This window comes from Simochromis diagramma, unplaced genomic scaffold, assembly GCF_900408965.1.
Source record: "Simochromis diagramma unplaced genomic scaffold, fSimDia1.1 OVJJ01000816.1, whole genome shotgun sequence".
In the NCBI taxonomy this organism is placed as follows: domain Eukaryota; kingdom Metazoa; phylum Chordata; class Actinopteri; order Cichliformes; family Cichlidae; genus Simochromis; species Simochromis diagramma.
This window is the reverse complement of record NW_024386908.1, coordinates 9,340,024-9,355,478: the sequence shown is the minus strand read 5'-3', so window position 1 is coordinate 9,355,478 and position 15,455 is coordinate 9,340,024. Positions and strand designations below refer to the sequence as shown.

General features: G+C 38.2%; 2 protein-coding genes across 3 annotated transcripts; one reads left to right on the top strand and one right to left on the bottom strand.

Moving 5' to 3' along the window:
* Window positions 1–630: 630 nt before the first annotated feature.
* Window positions 631–4,639, bottom strand: zc3hc1 (zinc finger, C3HC-type containing 1). 2 transcript variants are annotated; one of them, XM_040035320.1, is made up of 10 exons: window positions 4,463–4,639; window positions 3,850–3,952; window positions 3,579–3,729; window positions 3,354–3,437; window positions 3,108–3,235; window positions 2,792–2,931; window positions 2,408–2,678; window positions 2,036–2,233; window positions 1,566–1,778; window positions 631–1,446 (listed from the first exon to the last, which is right to left on the bottom strand). In XM_040035320.1, exons 1-10 carry the CDS (start codon window positions 4,594–4,596, stop codon window positions 1,372–1,374), a joined length of 1,497 nt encoding a protein of 498 aa, XP_039891254.1. In that variant the 5' UTR covers window positions 4,597–4,639; the 3' UTR covers window positions 631–1,371. The 2 variants fall into 2 exon arrangements, with proteins under 2 accessions (XP_039891254.1, XP_039891256.1); XM_040035322.1 differs by lacking the exon at window positions 4,463–4,639 and adding an exon at window positions 4,306–4,425.
* Window positions 4,640–6,380: 1,741 nt separating this feature from the next.
* klhdc10 (kelch domain containing 10) lies at window positions 6,381–14,840 on the top strand. Its single transcript, XM_040036054.1, has 9 exons — window positions 6,381–6,621; window positions 9,451–9,672; window positions 9,843–9,997; window positions 10,114–10,262; window positions 10,734–10,818; window positions 11,239–11,305; window positions 11,394–11,441; window positions 11,559–11,698; window positions 12,954–14,840. Exons 1-9 carry the CDS (start codon window positions 6,531–6,533, stop codon window positions 13,161–13,163), a joined length of 1,167 nt encoding a protein of 388 aa, XP_039891988.1. The 5' UTR covers window positions 6,381–6,530; the 3' UTR covers window positions 13,164–14,840.
* The last annotated feature ends 615 nt before the right edge of the window (window positions 14,841–15,455 follow it).

Below are 15,455 nucleotides of genomic sequence, written 5' to 3'. Positions count from 1 at the left end.
TATCATCGTTTTTTATATTTAAGTTTCATTTGGAAACACGTACATGCCTGTTTTTACAGTTAAAAACTGATATATTGGAAAAAATATTTCAAGATATTCAGGATATCCTAATTGCTCGAGCAGTGGCTCGGCTCCACCAGATTGTCACCCCCACATGTTGGCTGTCAGGACTTGCACCCCAAAATGTCTGGCAAGACCGACAGTCCATTTCAAGAACAGTGAATGTTTTTGGGGGGGAGGGGGGCATCAGTCTTGTGATTCATTTCTGTTAACTGACTAAGTTCCCCCAGAGTTATGCGAAGCTGAAATATACCTAATATCTTATTTATAGAATACAAACAAGACTTAATCTAGGGAAAGAATAAATAAAATGGTCATGGCTAAAAATACCACTTCTACAAGACCACAATACCTATCCATCTATCTATACATAAATACACATAAACACACTTCAGCAAATAAAATTAAAATAAACTTTAAAAAACACATTCCAAAAAAATCTTTGTGAAGCAGAGCCATCTGACACATTTGTACTGTGTGCATTTTTCTTGGATTTACAATATAATTTCATTAATTTTTTGACTGGCCTTATCTTACAAATCTCAGAAGAACGACATGCAAAGTAAAACAAACATTCAGAAGAGCAATTTATTAAACCCTTTTAGGAGCGTCTACAAAGACAAAGGTACATGCAAGAGAGTGAGAACTGCATCGGTAACGAAATATCACAGAAAATCAAGAATTTCAAACCGGGTAGCACGGATGAGAAAAAACAAAACATCACTACTCCAAAAAGATTCTGCTCTCTTCGAGGACAGCTATTGTATCCATCTGGTGTTTAAGCAAAACAATACACACATAAGTACTTCCTCACAGTCTTTTTATTTTGTTTTTTTGCTAATCTGAGGTTAATGTTTACTGCTCTTGCAAAGAACTCAAAATACGGTAAAGGTAAACATCATCTTTCCAGTGTAGAGCCATGTGGCCCTTTCTCATGATCTTCTATATTCCACAAAAATCCAGACCATCACGTTGTCATCAAGGACTACCAAAGCAGACTTTGTGGTCATGTGGATGGCGGTACACATCCCAAATCTTGTGTAGCCGAACTGAAATGTTTTTTAAAAAGCCACAGCATTCATTCATTCACATTTTTTACTGTTTACTGGGAACACATTCATTTGTCTAATGACACAATGAACCTTATTTGTCCTTGACAAACACTGAACAGAAACAAGACCTCAATTGATGGCTTACATTTAATAACACTTGACACTCCTGTCATTCATAATATGGATTCTGTACCACAAACAAGAGTGGAGGTCAGTTCATCACTTCAGTGTTGCAATGCTGTTTTTGTTTGCAAAGAGTCTACTGAGATGGCGAAGAGGAAACCTGCCACTGTCGGAATATAGCAAACACCCTTTTAGATTTGTCACGGGGGCCCTGGAAGAAAAAACAAACAAACAAACAAAGCAAAAATCTGTAAATCTGTATAAATCTATCATATTCATGTCTGATGACTCTTTTTTATGAAATATAAATATTTGAACTTTTTGTCTTGCCTGTGCTGGACTGCCTTCGTCTATACTGGAGTTCTTCTTCATGGGCATGAGGAGGTCCAGACCAGCTTTCCAGCCCTGCTGATAAAGTCCTGAACCTTTTTCTGAAAAAGGGATAGCCCCAGGATCCACATTCTCCTTTCCTACGGAGATCCAGGGACACCATTCCCTGTGCTGAGCTAAGGGGTCAAATACATTCTTGGGCAAGGGCCCATCCTGAAATAAGAGATAGTAAGTCAACATTTGTATTATACACCTCTGCCTTAAAAAAGGGAATGTTTGTCTTTCATGTTTTTAATTTAACAAAATTTCTAACTGTAATGTAAACCAAACAAAATACTCAAATTACTCTTGAAACACTGGCTGAATAACCAGGCAGGACTGTACGGATTCCCTCAGATAAAGTCTGATGCCATCATTTAAAAAAAACAAAACAAAAACAAACAAAAAACCTCAGTAATGTTAGTTCTTACTAGACCACCAGCTGATGAGAGGCACAGGCGCTTTGGAGGCAGGCTAGTAGTGCCGTCAGTCCCTGAGCCATCTCCCTGTCCTCTACTGCGAGTTGCGGGCCTCTTGCCCCTCGTCAAAGGGCTTGGCAGTTCTTCGCTGGGGCTAGGTGAGTCTCTGCTCCGGGCACGCAAGGCCACTGGGGAGGAGGTACCCTCTCCCTGTAACATACACCAAGACAGCATAGAAGCAGCTTAGTATGTTCTGAAGTTTACATTCACTTGTTCTAATTGAACGGATTAATAAGCTTGCATCATAGCTTGTGCACAGCGTGGTTTAGTGTTTTTCCAGCTAAGTGGCACAGCTCGGGAAATCCACCTGGTCCTCCTCCTTACCTGGTCAGAGCGGGTGGAGTCCTGGCTCCGCAGCTTCATGCGACAAGGAGTTGTAGCAGGGCTCGGTGAGGTGGAAGTCGAATGCTCTCCCTGACCATCATTTGGGGTTGCTGAAGCAGGACTGGTTGCCCGAACAGGGGTGCCCAGTGTATTTGTTGAATTGTCTGCTTCACCTCCCATTCCCTCCATCTGATGGAAATTCCACAAGCCCACCTTGCGCATACAGTAGGAGCAGGTGAGGATCGGCAGGCTCATGGCGTGCAGAGCAGGACTAAGATGGAGAAAAACATTTTTTGTCCCATGTTTCTAAATTTTCACGCAACTTTTAATGTCAGCATATGACAACACTGATTTCTATGAGAGGAGTTTCGAGTTACATCTCACCTTGCTGCCCAACCGCAGAGAGAAACAATACATGCTGCCATCTGGATAGCTAAAGGCTCAGAGCAAGGAGTCTCTCCCATTCTTTTTTGTTCTTCCTCAATCACCTGCAGCATACTGCTGATAACGTCCTCTGTCAAAGACTGCAAGGAAAGAGTGGCCAATAAGTATAGGTGAACGAGTGACTCAGACAACTGTTTCTATAATCTCAATAATGCATTCTTTTAAGTGTATTCTCTAATGTAAATAATATGTATAATGCTTCAAACAGCACTGAAGTCAGTATCCTAAAAAGGCTGAAGCCCTTCTGCAGCTTCACCATAGACTTCAGCTGCTCCGGTTTCATTGCTGGCAGCTGCTGTGCAAGGAGACAGGCGCTCTGGAAGCGCTCCAAAAAGGCAGCAAGAAGTGTCGATGGTTCACAGGCTGGAACAAGCCAGAAACGCTCTGAAATAAAAGCAACATTTACCATGATCATTACATGGACAAAAAAGAAAATCAAAGTTTATTCAAGACAAATTACTTTTGCTGATATATACGTTTTATGCAAAATGCTTGCTCCCACCTGGACATGGAAAGTCAGGCCAAGGACAAAACTTTTCATGCTGTGTCTGAAGCTGCCTTGATATCTCTGCAATGCGGCTTTCATCTGTTTAAAAGAGGAGATGCGCTTCAATTTAAAAAAAAAATTTTTGGCAGCCCGACAATATCAACCTAACCTTGCCAGAAAAGAAACAACCTGTTTGTCCTCTAGTGTTGTTATTGTGCAGTTGCTTTAAGTTTCACTCACATTTTTCAAAGTCTAAAGTTGGCTGCAAGGATGCACATAGGAAAGCCTGGCAGCTGCAGCACTTGAGCATATCACAGCCAACACTGATCCAGCCATATCTGGCACACATCAAAGGGGAAAGTATGCGTGGTTTGCCTGCCCATTTCAAACAGTGCGGCGCTAAGGGAAACTTCAACTTACATACAGCAAGGACATGTAATAATAACAACATAACATAAAAACAAGAACTAAGATGGCTCATACTGATTCAAAATGAGGGAAAAAAGGATATTGAATAGGATTCCACTCTTGAGAAAAAGGCTTCTTTGTTCGTTGCTTCGCAAGGTGCTTGAGAGTTGCTTTTCACTTCCAGCACATTCAAATCCCCTTGTACACTGAAATCATCAAAAAGGGGAAAACACATCTTCAGTATGCACAGTTTTATTTACATGATTGATAAAACAAATATAACTGGTTAAAGCTATGCGTACTTCACGTTATATGTTTCCTATTTTCATTTTATAATCGCACACTACTGAATAGAATCGATTCGTTTAACCTAATGATGGAAGCAAAACAGCAAACTTGCAAAGTAGGGAGTTACTACCAAACTTAAGGTCCCCACCCCCTCTTATCTCTAACTGTACACAGTGGCGACAATTCAGATGCTACCATAACAAACTTGCCCGATGAATACAACAATGAAAGCACAAAGGCGTGCCAGTTCCTAGCTTACATGCATCCAAACCTGCGGAATCTCGTCCGTCTTCTCGTTATGCTGACTGAATGAAGCTAAAAGTACAGCTACCAAGCTAAGTGGCTAGGCAAACTAGCTAGCGCCAACTTGTTCTCCGTCTTTTTAAATTGAACCATGAGCGCTCTCTGATTAAAAAAAAAAATCGCACCTGTTGGAACCCACGCCTGTTGACGACACCCCCTCATTGAGAATTTCACGAACTTTTTCCGGGGAAACAATAGCAGACTTGTTGTGATTAGAATTGCCGAGACGATCCCCACGACTGCCGCCGAGAGTCGCCATGATCGGCTCTGCGGTCCCACGGAAAATACACCCTGAAACCGACAGTTCCGCTTCGTGATGCTGCAAGACCACAGCGCTGCAACAACATCACTTCACCGTGAACATAGCTTAAATTTCAGAGGCGTAATTCCGTAAGGCTAAGTTCATAGATTGACTGTTATTAATGTTTAAATGTAAAGAATTATTTATTTGGTATTTAATATAAAAAAAATTTGGGATTTAAAATGTACTTTTTTGTGTGTTTTTAACATTTTATTTTTACTTTTTAAATTTAATTTAAATTTAATTTTACTTTTTAAATTTAATTTAATTTTTTTTAAATTTTTTTAATTTGTTTAGGGTTAGGGTTAAAAATTTACTTTTTAAATTTGTATTTTATTATGGATCTTTTGTTAAATATTGTTATACAGATGCAATAAACTGCAATAAATATGCATACAAAATTCCCCCTTCTGAATTTATTGTTTTGGGCAATATTACACTGTAAGATTAGTAATCCATTAATATCTTCTGCTGTAGTTTGAAGTGGAGGCTTCTTAAGACACCATATGATGCTGTGTAGTTTGTTGTAGAATAAAGAGCTACATAAATTAAATTTCAAATAAGTAATAGCTCTAACACAAATGTAATGAAAACATGAATATTTTCAACTATAAGGTATGCTATATAGACAAAAACAAAGTCGCTTTGAAGAAATTCTTATTTGGTGGAGTTTTGTTTTGCAACACATCCCACTAGATACTGTTATTAGCTCAATTTTTTTGAATATTGCATCACCAGATAGTAGGAAAATGTGTCTCTGTTCAAGCCAGCACAGTTCTACTTTATGATCTGGAGGCATTTGAGTAAGAATGATGCGTTCTGAGGGCCCAGCATTGTCCCAATATATTTTCATCGAGGACTTTTGGATAAAAGCAGAAACGCTTTTGTCCCATCTTGCTTATCTGACCATATTTTTAACATTAGGGAAGAAAATACTAAAGATATAAGTGCTTGAAATTATTGACTGAAAGTATTAAATTAAATTTTACATACATGCCATTGCCTACATCACCTGCTCACTGATTTTCAACTCTCCTCCTAATCTAGTTTCCACATCTCTCACTCTGTCTTTATGGTCTGGGTCATCAACTTTCTAAACTCTGTTTTTACTACAGCTCTGCACATCACCTTTGTTCTTGAAAATCATTACCACTCGACTTATTCTCCATTCCTTAGGCATGTTCTCCAAGACTGTGTTAAACAATCTGGTCAAAAGCCCTCTGTCTTAAACATCTCCAGGTATGTCTTTAATAGCTGCCCCCAATTCTTACTACTCATCTTCTGCACTTCCTGATTCACTAACTGTATTTCCTCCAACTGAAAGCACATGAATAGAAAACAAAGTAAGACCTAAAACGGAACCTTATGGTGCACCACAGGTGATGTGATCTCTAGATAATGAATAGCTGCCCATGGTGACAGTTTTTTTTAATGGTTTGTTTGTTTCTCCCCCCAAACATAAGAATGCCACTTCATGTTCTAAATGATAATCTGTCTCCACTCTCAGTTGTTAAAAGAAGGTAATTGGTAACCTTGACTAGGTCTGTACAGTGCAAGCAATAACAATAATATTTTTTTTCATTATTTGTATTTTTAATATATATATATATATATATATATAGCCTGGGAACGCATTTTGGGCCATCCACACTCCAAGTAAAACTGTTGTGTTGTGGATACATACCGGCAAGCGCCGCCCCGCCCACATCTAATGACGCAACGTCCTAATAACGAGTCCAGTGATTGGCCAAGTCCAATCCACAGCGGGGGGAGGTAACGTTTGTGGATGTCTTCCAAACTGACTGAAACGTAAAATGATTCTACGGCTCTTATGAGATGTTGTTTTTATTTGACGTGCCATTCTCCGTGACTGGATTGTAAAGGGGGAGACGATGTCGGACGCCGAATGTGCTCACAGTCCAGACCAGCTGAATAAATTCCAGAAATTGACAGGCCGGCCGCCGCACGGTGTGACGTTAGCAGGTCGGTCAAAAACATTAGCAAGATATGCTAACGACGTTACGCTTTACCTGGACGTTATCATGTTTGTACAGTCAAATTGAGTCTGTGTCATTTACATCAGCTGCTTGTTACTTTGAGTCAGGAATTTTAAACTTTGCTTTTACTCGTGATATTTTAAAGCATTACATTCAGGCTAGCAACATCCCGCAATTCTGTTTGATTATCTTTTGATGTGTTGGGTGCGATCCTATCTAAGCTAACAGGAGAAAATAGCACATAATACTTTTGCATAGAGCTTTATCGGCTGCAGTGTGCTACAGTAAATGTTCTAATATCGGCTGGAGTGGATTTCATGGATTTAAGGTTTTATTTATAACAATTTGAAGGTTTAAGCTTTGTGTGTATCTGTGGTTTATGCTGAGGGTTGATAAAATATTTGATGGTTTAAGCGGATCACAGAGCCATGTCCACTAACAAGTTTCAAGCTCTCATTAGGTATGTTCTCAGTCATGGAGAGATGTGTTACATCTCTATTTTCCAGCAACGTATAGCGAGGATAACTTCAGTATAACCTCTACTGGTCAAAAAACTAAAAAATAAAACCCAAACATATCTGAGCTGATCTATTGTGTGTATAAAATTTTCAAAGAATAGACTGCTCTTTGGTTGCTAGTTATTTCCTCTTATGCCTGTGGTAGATCCTAAGTTGAGATCCTGTATACTTTTGTGTTTTACAGATACAAGCTGGTCAGGAAAGGGAAATTCTGCAGTGCAAAGACCAAAACTGGTCACTCTAACGGATGCTGACATAGATCTACAGAGAAATATTATCTTGATGACTGATAAAATATTTATATTGTAGTTTTATTGCTCATATGAAGTTTTACAAGACAGTAGGAGCAAATAGGTGCCATAGTGTGCCTGAGTATTGATGAAACTACAATGGGTAGAAGATGGACTACAAAACGCACATCCTCCTTCACCACAACATGTTCTGACCCTTTTGTTTTATGGAGGTCTTATAAAAGAGAACAGTCTGTGGAAAAACTCCTTGTAGGCTTAAAAAGAAGAAAAATCGAGGGCCAGGTGTACTAATGTCTACAGCAGCACAAAGCCTTCTTTTGACATTAAAAAGCTGCTGGATTTACGAAAGAGACTAAGTGTCAGTATGTGAACAGGAGGGGTTTTTTGAGGCTGGTATTATGCCAAATGTATTTGTATTTTCACTTTCAGGAGGAGAATATTTAAATGAGTCACACCAGTGTAAATTACAAAGTCTTCGGAACACAATTTACTGCAAATTGCACAAACTTTAGTGCTGGGGAAAAAAAAGTTGTGTTTGGAAAAAAAATTGCGTGCGTGTTTAGAGGCAAACCCCATTTGTTCAATCTGTAACTAATAAAAGGTTTGGGGAGTTAAATTAATGCTTAAATGTTGCAATGTGCTATTAAAACTAAAAGGCGAAGTGCGCATTCACGCACATGGGATAGTAACATAGCAACTGAGATGGCTCATCATCTGACTGTAAATGATGTTTTGTGGTCTTTTGCGCATGGTACAGGTCAGCTGTTCCACACAGATTTCAGGTTTATAGGGTGGGACAGTTTTTAATAATGCAGTTCTCCTCTGGATCAATCTTGCGCTGCACCCGAGTCCTAATCATTAGAACCCTTTGCACAGTGCTGAGAAATAACTCTTCTGATAGAAGAGATAGAAGAGTTATTTCTCTTCTATCTCTTCTATCAGAAGAGAAATAACTCTTCTATCAGAAGAGTTATTTCTTATATAAAAAGCATATTCACTTTCATTCAGCCTCGTCTCATTTATCATGATTGCCTTGCTGTTTTCAGAGAAAAAAAATTATATGAAACCTGAGCTTAAACTGGATTATTTTAGTTAGCAGGCATGCAGCGCTTTGCCTTCCTCTGGATTTTTAAGCCACTAATTTGCATTCTTTCTACAAAAAGTTGTTTTTTCTTTTTACTGAGGTGAACTGGCTGCATCTTTATATATAAATTACAGCACATTGTTAGTAAATTACCCTGTAACTGCGGCTTCACAGTAATTTGCCTCAATTAGTATATCTATCCAATAGCATTTAAAAAAATTAAATGTAAGAAAATAGGATTTTTTTTTAATCTTCTGTGTAACTCCTTTCCTCCTCTCTGTTAAGGATTCCTGCAACTGCATTAAAATTCGCTCCATCCATCATGTATCCCAGCTGACCTGTTGTAAAAATTATTTATGGTAATCCTAAAGACTGCAATACAGCAAAGGAAATTAGTAATGAATGCTGATTATACTGAACCTTAAGCACATTCTTATCAGTTAACATAGATCATAATCTTGAGCTTATATAGCGTTCTTGGTCTAACGCCTTTACGTTTCTTCCCAAGTTCCAGTAAATGTCATACAACGACTCTTGTAATGCAGAATTTCTCATAGTTATGAATATGAAAGTTGACATGTTATGTATATAACCGGTGGAGCATTAGTCAGGTTGGAGCTATAACTAGTCTTAAGTTCTAAAAAACGTTTGACTTTTTAGATGCATATGCAGATTATACTCTAACGCTTTAATTGATTTGATTGCTGGGTGATATGACCACGGCATATCACTGTTATTACAAGTACTTGTATTACTTTTGGATAATGTTTTTTATATACCTTTTTTTTTCTGTCAGTTTAAAAAAAAAAAAGTTTGTTTTATCTGGTAAAGCAGTGTCAAAGTTCAAATCATGCATAAAATTAAGAGCAGCATTTAGCTCAAGTAGTAGCTTTTTGCTATGATGGATGGTACTCCTCATCGTCATTTTTAGGCTTTGATTGTTTGTTTTTTTCTGTTTCCAGGGCATCGCACACCACCTGCCCGCAGTGGGCACCGCTGCGTCGCTGACAACACTAACCTGTATGTGTTTGGTGGGTACAACCCTGACTACGATGAGTCAGGAGGCTCAGAAAATGAAGACTATCCACTTTTCAGGGAGCTATGGAGGTATCATTTTGCAACAGGCTGCTGGCAGCAGATCCGAACAGAGGGCTACATGCCCACAGAGCTGGCATCAATGTCAGGTGAAGCATTGTGTATTTAGTACTTCTGAACATTTTACTAGTGTTTACACATTGTTGGTATTTCATACCCCCCCCCCCCCCCCCCCCCAAAAAAAAAAAAACCAAACAAACAAACAAACAAAAAAAAAACATGTATGAAAATCAAATTTGGTGTTGCTGTTTTTCTGCAGCTGTTTTGCACGGTAACAACCTCCTGGTGTTTGGGGGCACCGGAATCCCCTTTGGTGAAAATAATGGCAACGACGTTCACGTTTGTAACGTGAAGTACAAACGATGGTCGCTGCTCAACTGTCGAGGGAAGAAGCCCAACAGAATCTATGGACAGGTAGCCACAGAAATCAGTCGTCCTCCTTTCTGACGACCACATTCAAATTAGAAAAATTTGTACGTAAAATTTTTGTTTCAGTGTTTTATCTGCCATTTCATACTTTCTGCCTCCAGGCAATGGTTATTATAAACGGCTTCCTGTACGTGTTTGGAGGGACAACAGGTTATATCTACAGCACAGACCTACACAGGCTGGACCTGACCACAAGAGAGTGGATCCACCTTAAGCCCAACAACCCTCCCGATGACCTGCCCGAGGAGCGGTATGATGATGCTTGAGGAGTTTAGCATTAGGGGTGGGGGGGATATTTTGTTTGGCAATATTGTATCAATACAGGGAAACCAAATATCAATATTTTATAGAATACAATAAATTTCTCTGCAGTTCACTGCTGTATTATCAGAAACAGATTGGATATAATTGCCACTTTGACCCCATTCAATTGCCGACTGATTCCGTCTTATGTCAACATTTATGGCAGGTTATAGTGACATTGTTGGTATGCTTGAAAATCATTTTGCAAGCAAAAAATAATTATTAATAATAATTGGGCGACCGTGGCTCAGGGGGTTGGGAAGTGCATCTGTAACTGGAAGGTCGCCAGAATTATTATTGCAGAATCTTAAAAATTACAATAATATTGTATCGCGAGTGAAGTTTTCTGATAACATATCTCTTTCCATCTCTACTAGTATTAAAATGTTAAAATCCCTTGTCATGGTGTGTTTCACAGATATAGGCATGAAATAGCACATGATGGACAGAGGATCTATATTCTGGGAGGAGGAACTTCCTGGACATCATATCCTTTAGATAAGGTACTGTACCACTAAAAGATTTTATATACCCTCAAGTAACTTGTCACCAGCTAAGGTTCCAGCTAAGGAAAATCCATGTCCCTGGTGTATTCATAGTCTTAGTCTAAAGTCTAGTCTTTTTTTGAACTCCCTAGGATTTGTTTAGTGTGCCAATGGTAAAAAGAGAAGAAACAAAACTCTGGTTTTTACAAAAAAAATAAAAAATCTGTACACTACTACTAAAAAAGCATATAAAAATGCTAGCATTAGTCATTGTTTATATATCTGTACTTCTACGCAAAAGCTGATCAGATGAGTTGGAAATATTTTGAATTTATCAGTAGAAGTGTCTTCCATCTTGATAACTGTCCAAGTCTGTCATTTTTCACACGTCACTTTTTAAAATGTTTTTATTTTTTTTATTTTTTTTATTTATTTAAGATACATGCTTATAATCTGGAAACCAATTCCTGGGAGGAGATTACAACTAAACCTCATGAAAAGATAGGTTTGTATACTTCACATCATGATTAACTGTAAGCCTGTGCTATCCTTAACAGTAGTGCACTTTACTAAAATATCTGTGCTTTTGACAGGCTATCCTGCTCCTCGAAGGTGCCATAGCTGCGTGCAGATACGCAACGGTGAGGCCTGCTATACCAAAGAACATATTTCTGTATAGCCAGTATCACTTATTAAGCACTGTAATTTCATACTACATCCTCTCATTCTAATGTTTTTATCTGCTTTTTCTATTGTAGATGTATTTATCTGTGGAGGCTACAATGGGGAATTGATATTAGCTGATCTGTGGAAAATCAACCTTCAGACTTTCCAGTGGAGCAAACTACCAGCAGTGATGCCCGAGCCAGCCTACTTTCACTGTGCTGCTGTTACCCCAGTTAGTACAATACCATTTCTTTGGATCAGTCTAAATTTCAAAGTAGCAAAATTACCTTAGTACTCACCAAACTCAGAATATAAATGTATACACAGAAGGTGAAATTACATGTTAGATAAGCTGTCGTGGGTTCCTAGCATATACTATATAAAAAGATGGACAAAGCCATGGTGACGTCACCTTCTGGTTTGCAGATTCTCTCTGTAAAGCCTCTAGCTGATGCATCTGTTTGTAAATCCAAATATGACAAACTGTGAGGACAGTGCTTACAGCAATCTGTCCATCACAGAGGAGTGATGCCCTAAAGCACAGCATGGTTTATCAAACTGTTTTACAAAATATATATAATTTACAAAGTGAATATCATTCTGGTATAAATAAATAATGAAACTGGTTATTTCATTATGTAAATATTTATACTATGAGGAAAATATTTACAGAAATGTTGAAAATGTTGTAAATCCAATAAAAAGCAGGGTCATTTTCTTCTTTAAAAAAAAAGAGGGGAAAATATGAGTCTTATACAATCATCCCTATCCTGACTGTTAGTAAATATGAGGTTTTAGGCTTCACATTTCAGAACTTGAGGCTCCTTGACAATTTTGACATTGATGCACATTATTGATCAATTGTGGAGCTGTAGTAACTACAGAGGGAAGGAGTTCACGAGTGATGCCGTGAAGCTATGAGAACGAGTTGTGGAGGCTAGGTTAAGAAGATGGGTAACGATCAGTGAGCTGCAGAATGGCTTCACACCAATAAAGAGCTCTACAGATGCAATGTTTGCTTTGAGAGTGTTGATGCAGAAGTATTAAGGAGGAGGACTTGCACTTTATGGATCTAGATAAAACATTAAGTTATGGTGCCAAGAGAGGATCAGTATTACTGCATGAACCCAGGAGTGGCAGAAATATGAGAGGGTGCTGCAAGACATGTGGTGAGGTGTGATAGATAGTTTCAATGTGTGGATGAGACCAGTGATTGGCTCTAAGCCCCTGATGATGGCTGTTTTTTGTCTATATTTGTGGACCTCTAATTTTGTTTTTGATGTTATAGTTATTATATGGAACCGTCCTCTTAAAATAAAAAACTGTTTGTGATCCAGAAGGTGCAAGGAGAACCTAATGAAAAGATTTTGTTTGTTACCAGTTGGATAATCAATGATGACATTGAGGAAGTTTAGAAGCCTGAACCTTGTTAAGCTGTATACACTGTAAAATGTACCTTTTCCCCATCTCTTTTGTTTTGTACCCAGGCTGGCTGCATGTACATCCATGGTGGTGTGGTGAACATCCATGAGAACAAGAGAACTGGCTCTCTGTTCAAGATCTGGCTGACTGTGCCCAGCCTGTTGGAGCTATGCTGGGAGAAGCTCCTCAAGGCCTTTCCCCACCTTTCTTCACTCCCCACCATGCAGCTGCTCAACCTGGGCCTCACACAGGAACTCACTGAACGTTTGAAATAGACTTAGCGGAGCAAGAACACGTAAAATGGAAGGGACAGCGAGGAGAGCGGCTCAGTACAAAATTGAATTCACAGGAAGTCTTAGGGTGACCCAAGCCCCGCCCTGCCCTCCCGCCTGACGTAGCCTCGCCTTAAAACCAAAAACAATGGGATGCCTTTTTGTTTTGTTTTTCTTCCTTTTTTTTGTAGTTAAAGTGATGAAGAACAGAGTATATGTGGAATGTTTTATGGATTTTACTCAAGACCCTGTCCCCCCCACTGGTCCCTGCACTTGTGTCAAACTAATACAGTCATGGTTTTCATCAAACAGCTGGAAATGGTTTATTTTGCCCCGGCATGAAGTCAAACACTGTTTTCTCCCATTGTTTGTTTGTTTGTTTGTTTGTTTGTTTGTTTTTTGTCCAAATCGGCATTATCTGGTAATTTTAAAAGTTCAGTGTGAATGACGAATGCATGTATATTAAAATGAAATCACTTTTTATGGGGGAGGGTGGGGTAGCTTCGTGAACTGATGTTGCAGTTTGCACATTTTTGTCTTACACATTTGTGGACATTTGGTTTTTTGTTTTTGTCATCTTTTAAAAAAAAAAAAATTCTTCATGCAGAGGCGACGATAGTATTGACATCAGTCTGAAACAGTGGCAGATGGTGGTTTGTTAAAGAACCATGGCGGTGTTTTTTGCACATTTTAGCCAATTTAATACAATTCCCTATCTAATATATAATTTTCATTTCTACTGACCTGTTGTAGAGTTTTAGATTATTGTGAATGTTTTTGTGACTTCCTCACGGGCCTTTTTATTTCACTTTACTCTCTAAGGTTCATTGATCAGCCAATTACAATAACCTTTCTCTGAGCTTTTAATGTCAAAGTGGATCATTGCATAACTTTGACTGTAAGTAATCTTAAATTTCCAGTTTCTCCAAATTATTTTTATATCTTAAAAAACAAAAACACATGCCATCTGCCTGGGATATAAAAGCATTCAAATCCTAAAAAATGAAATTAGTGCATGCCTTGAAAAGAGTCTTATGTTATTCGTGGTGAATTGCCTAAAACATGCAGAAACACTGTGCTGTTCATTGGCATGTAAGGAAGTTTTAAATGCTGGTTTTGCCTGTGTCCGGACCTCTGTAGTTCCTGTATTGTTCATTATACATCATATTGCAGCCTAGTCTGGAGATGAAATTGAAGCGAGGTGGGTATGTTCAAGATAATTTATTATTTTCTTTCCCTTTTCATTGTGTTTGCTTGCAGGTTTCATTTGTAAACCAAACCATGCTACACATCACTGTGAATTTGGTGCTTTAAAAAAAATAAAAAATAAAAATATATATATCTATATATAGATATATTTAAAATGATTATATTTGAATAAAGACTTGATTCTGTTTAAAATTTTACTCCCTCTTTGTTTAAGACACATGATGCACAGGGAGTTGCTTCAGTAGCAGGCTTACACAAACATCTGTTTATACTGCAGTGCCTTTTTCCCAAACTGATATTGAGGTTTGACAAATAGAGGCAGATATTTGCATGTTTAGACAAAATTCTTAGACTTACAAGTAAATTAAAAGTCCCATAATTGCATATTGTGACATGTTGCTGGCCAAGATTGTAATTTTATATCCTGTAATCTTAAAAACCAAGTGTTTAAATAAAATATGTTCATGTTTACAGATGCCAAATAATATTCACCTTCAAAATGTGATTATGACAAGGAAATTTTTAAAATAAAAAAAATATATATACATATGATGGGATGTTGCCAGATGGTTTGGTCACATATGCATGAGTCTGCCTGCATTATTTTTATCTTGTTCCTTTTTCTTCTGCTTTTCCCGCTTGCTGTTCCAAATTACTGGTGCATGATGTCATTACCTGCTTTCCCCCCCCCCTTTCTTTTTTTTTTTTTTTTTAATATTAACATCAAATCGTTACTTTGGGACACAGTTTTACAGGTGACCCCGAAAATGTTGTACACTGGGCTTGTATGAGTGTCGTGTTAAGAGGTCTCTAAATAAAGGTGTTCTGTAAAGAGCTCTCTGTCCCCCCCCACTCCCAGTTTTCTTTCCTGTACTAATGCTTAGCATGACGCACACTAGAATTATCCAGTGTAAGACTCTTGCATGGATCGTTGCTGCCTCTTTTATTCAAAGTGCACAATAGATCAAAGTCATACATCCCTGTATTTGTTGTGTTTGTGAAGCTGAATTTGCCCAAATGCTAGTGAATAACATAATCTCAAAGGCAAAATGAAAATGCTGAGAGATTAATAGTCAAAATGCAAAA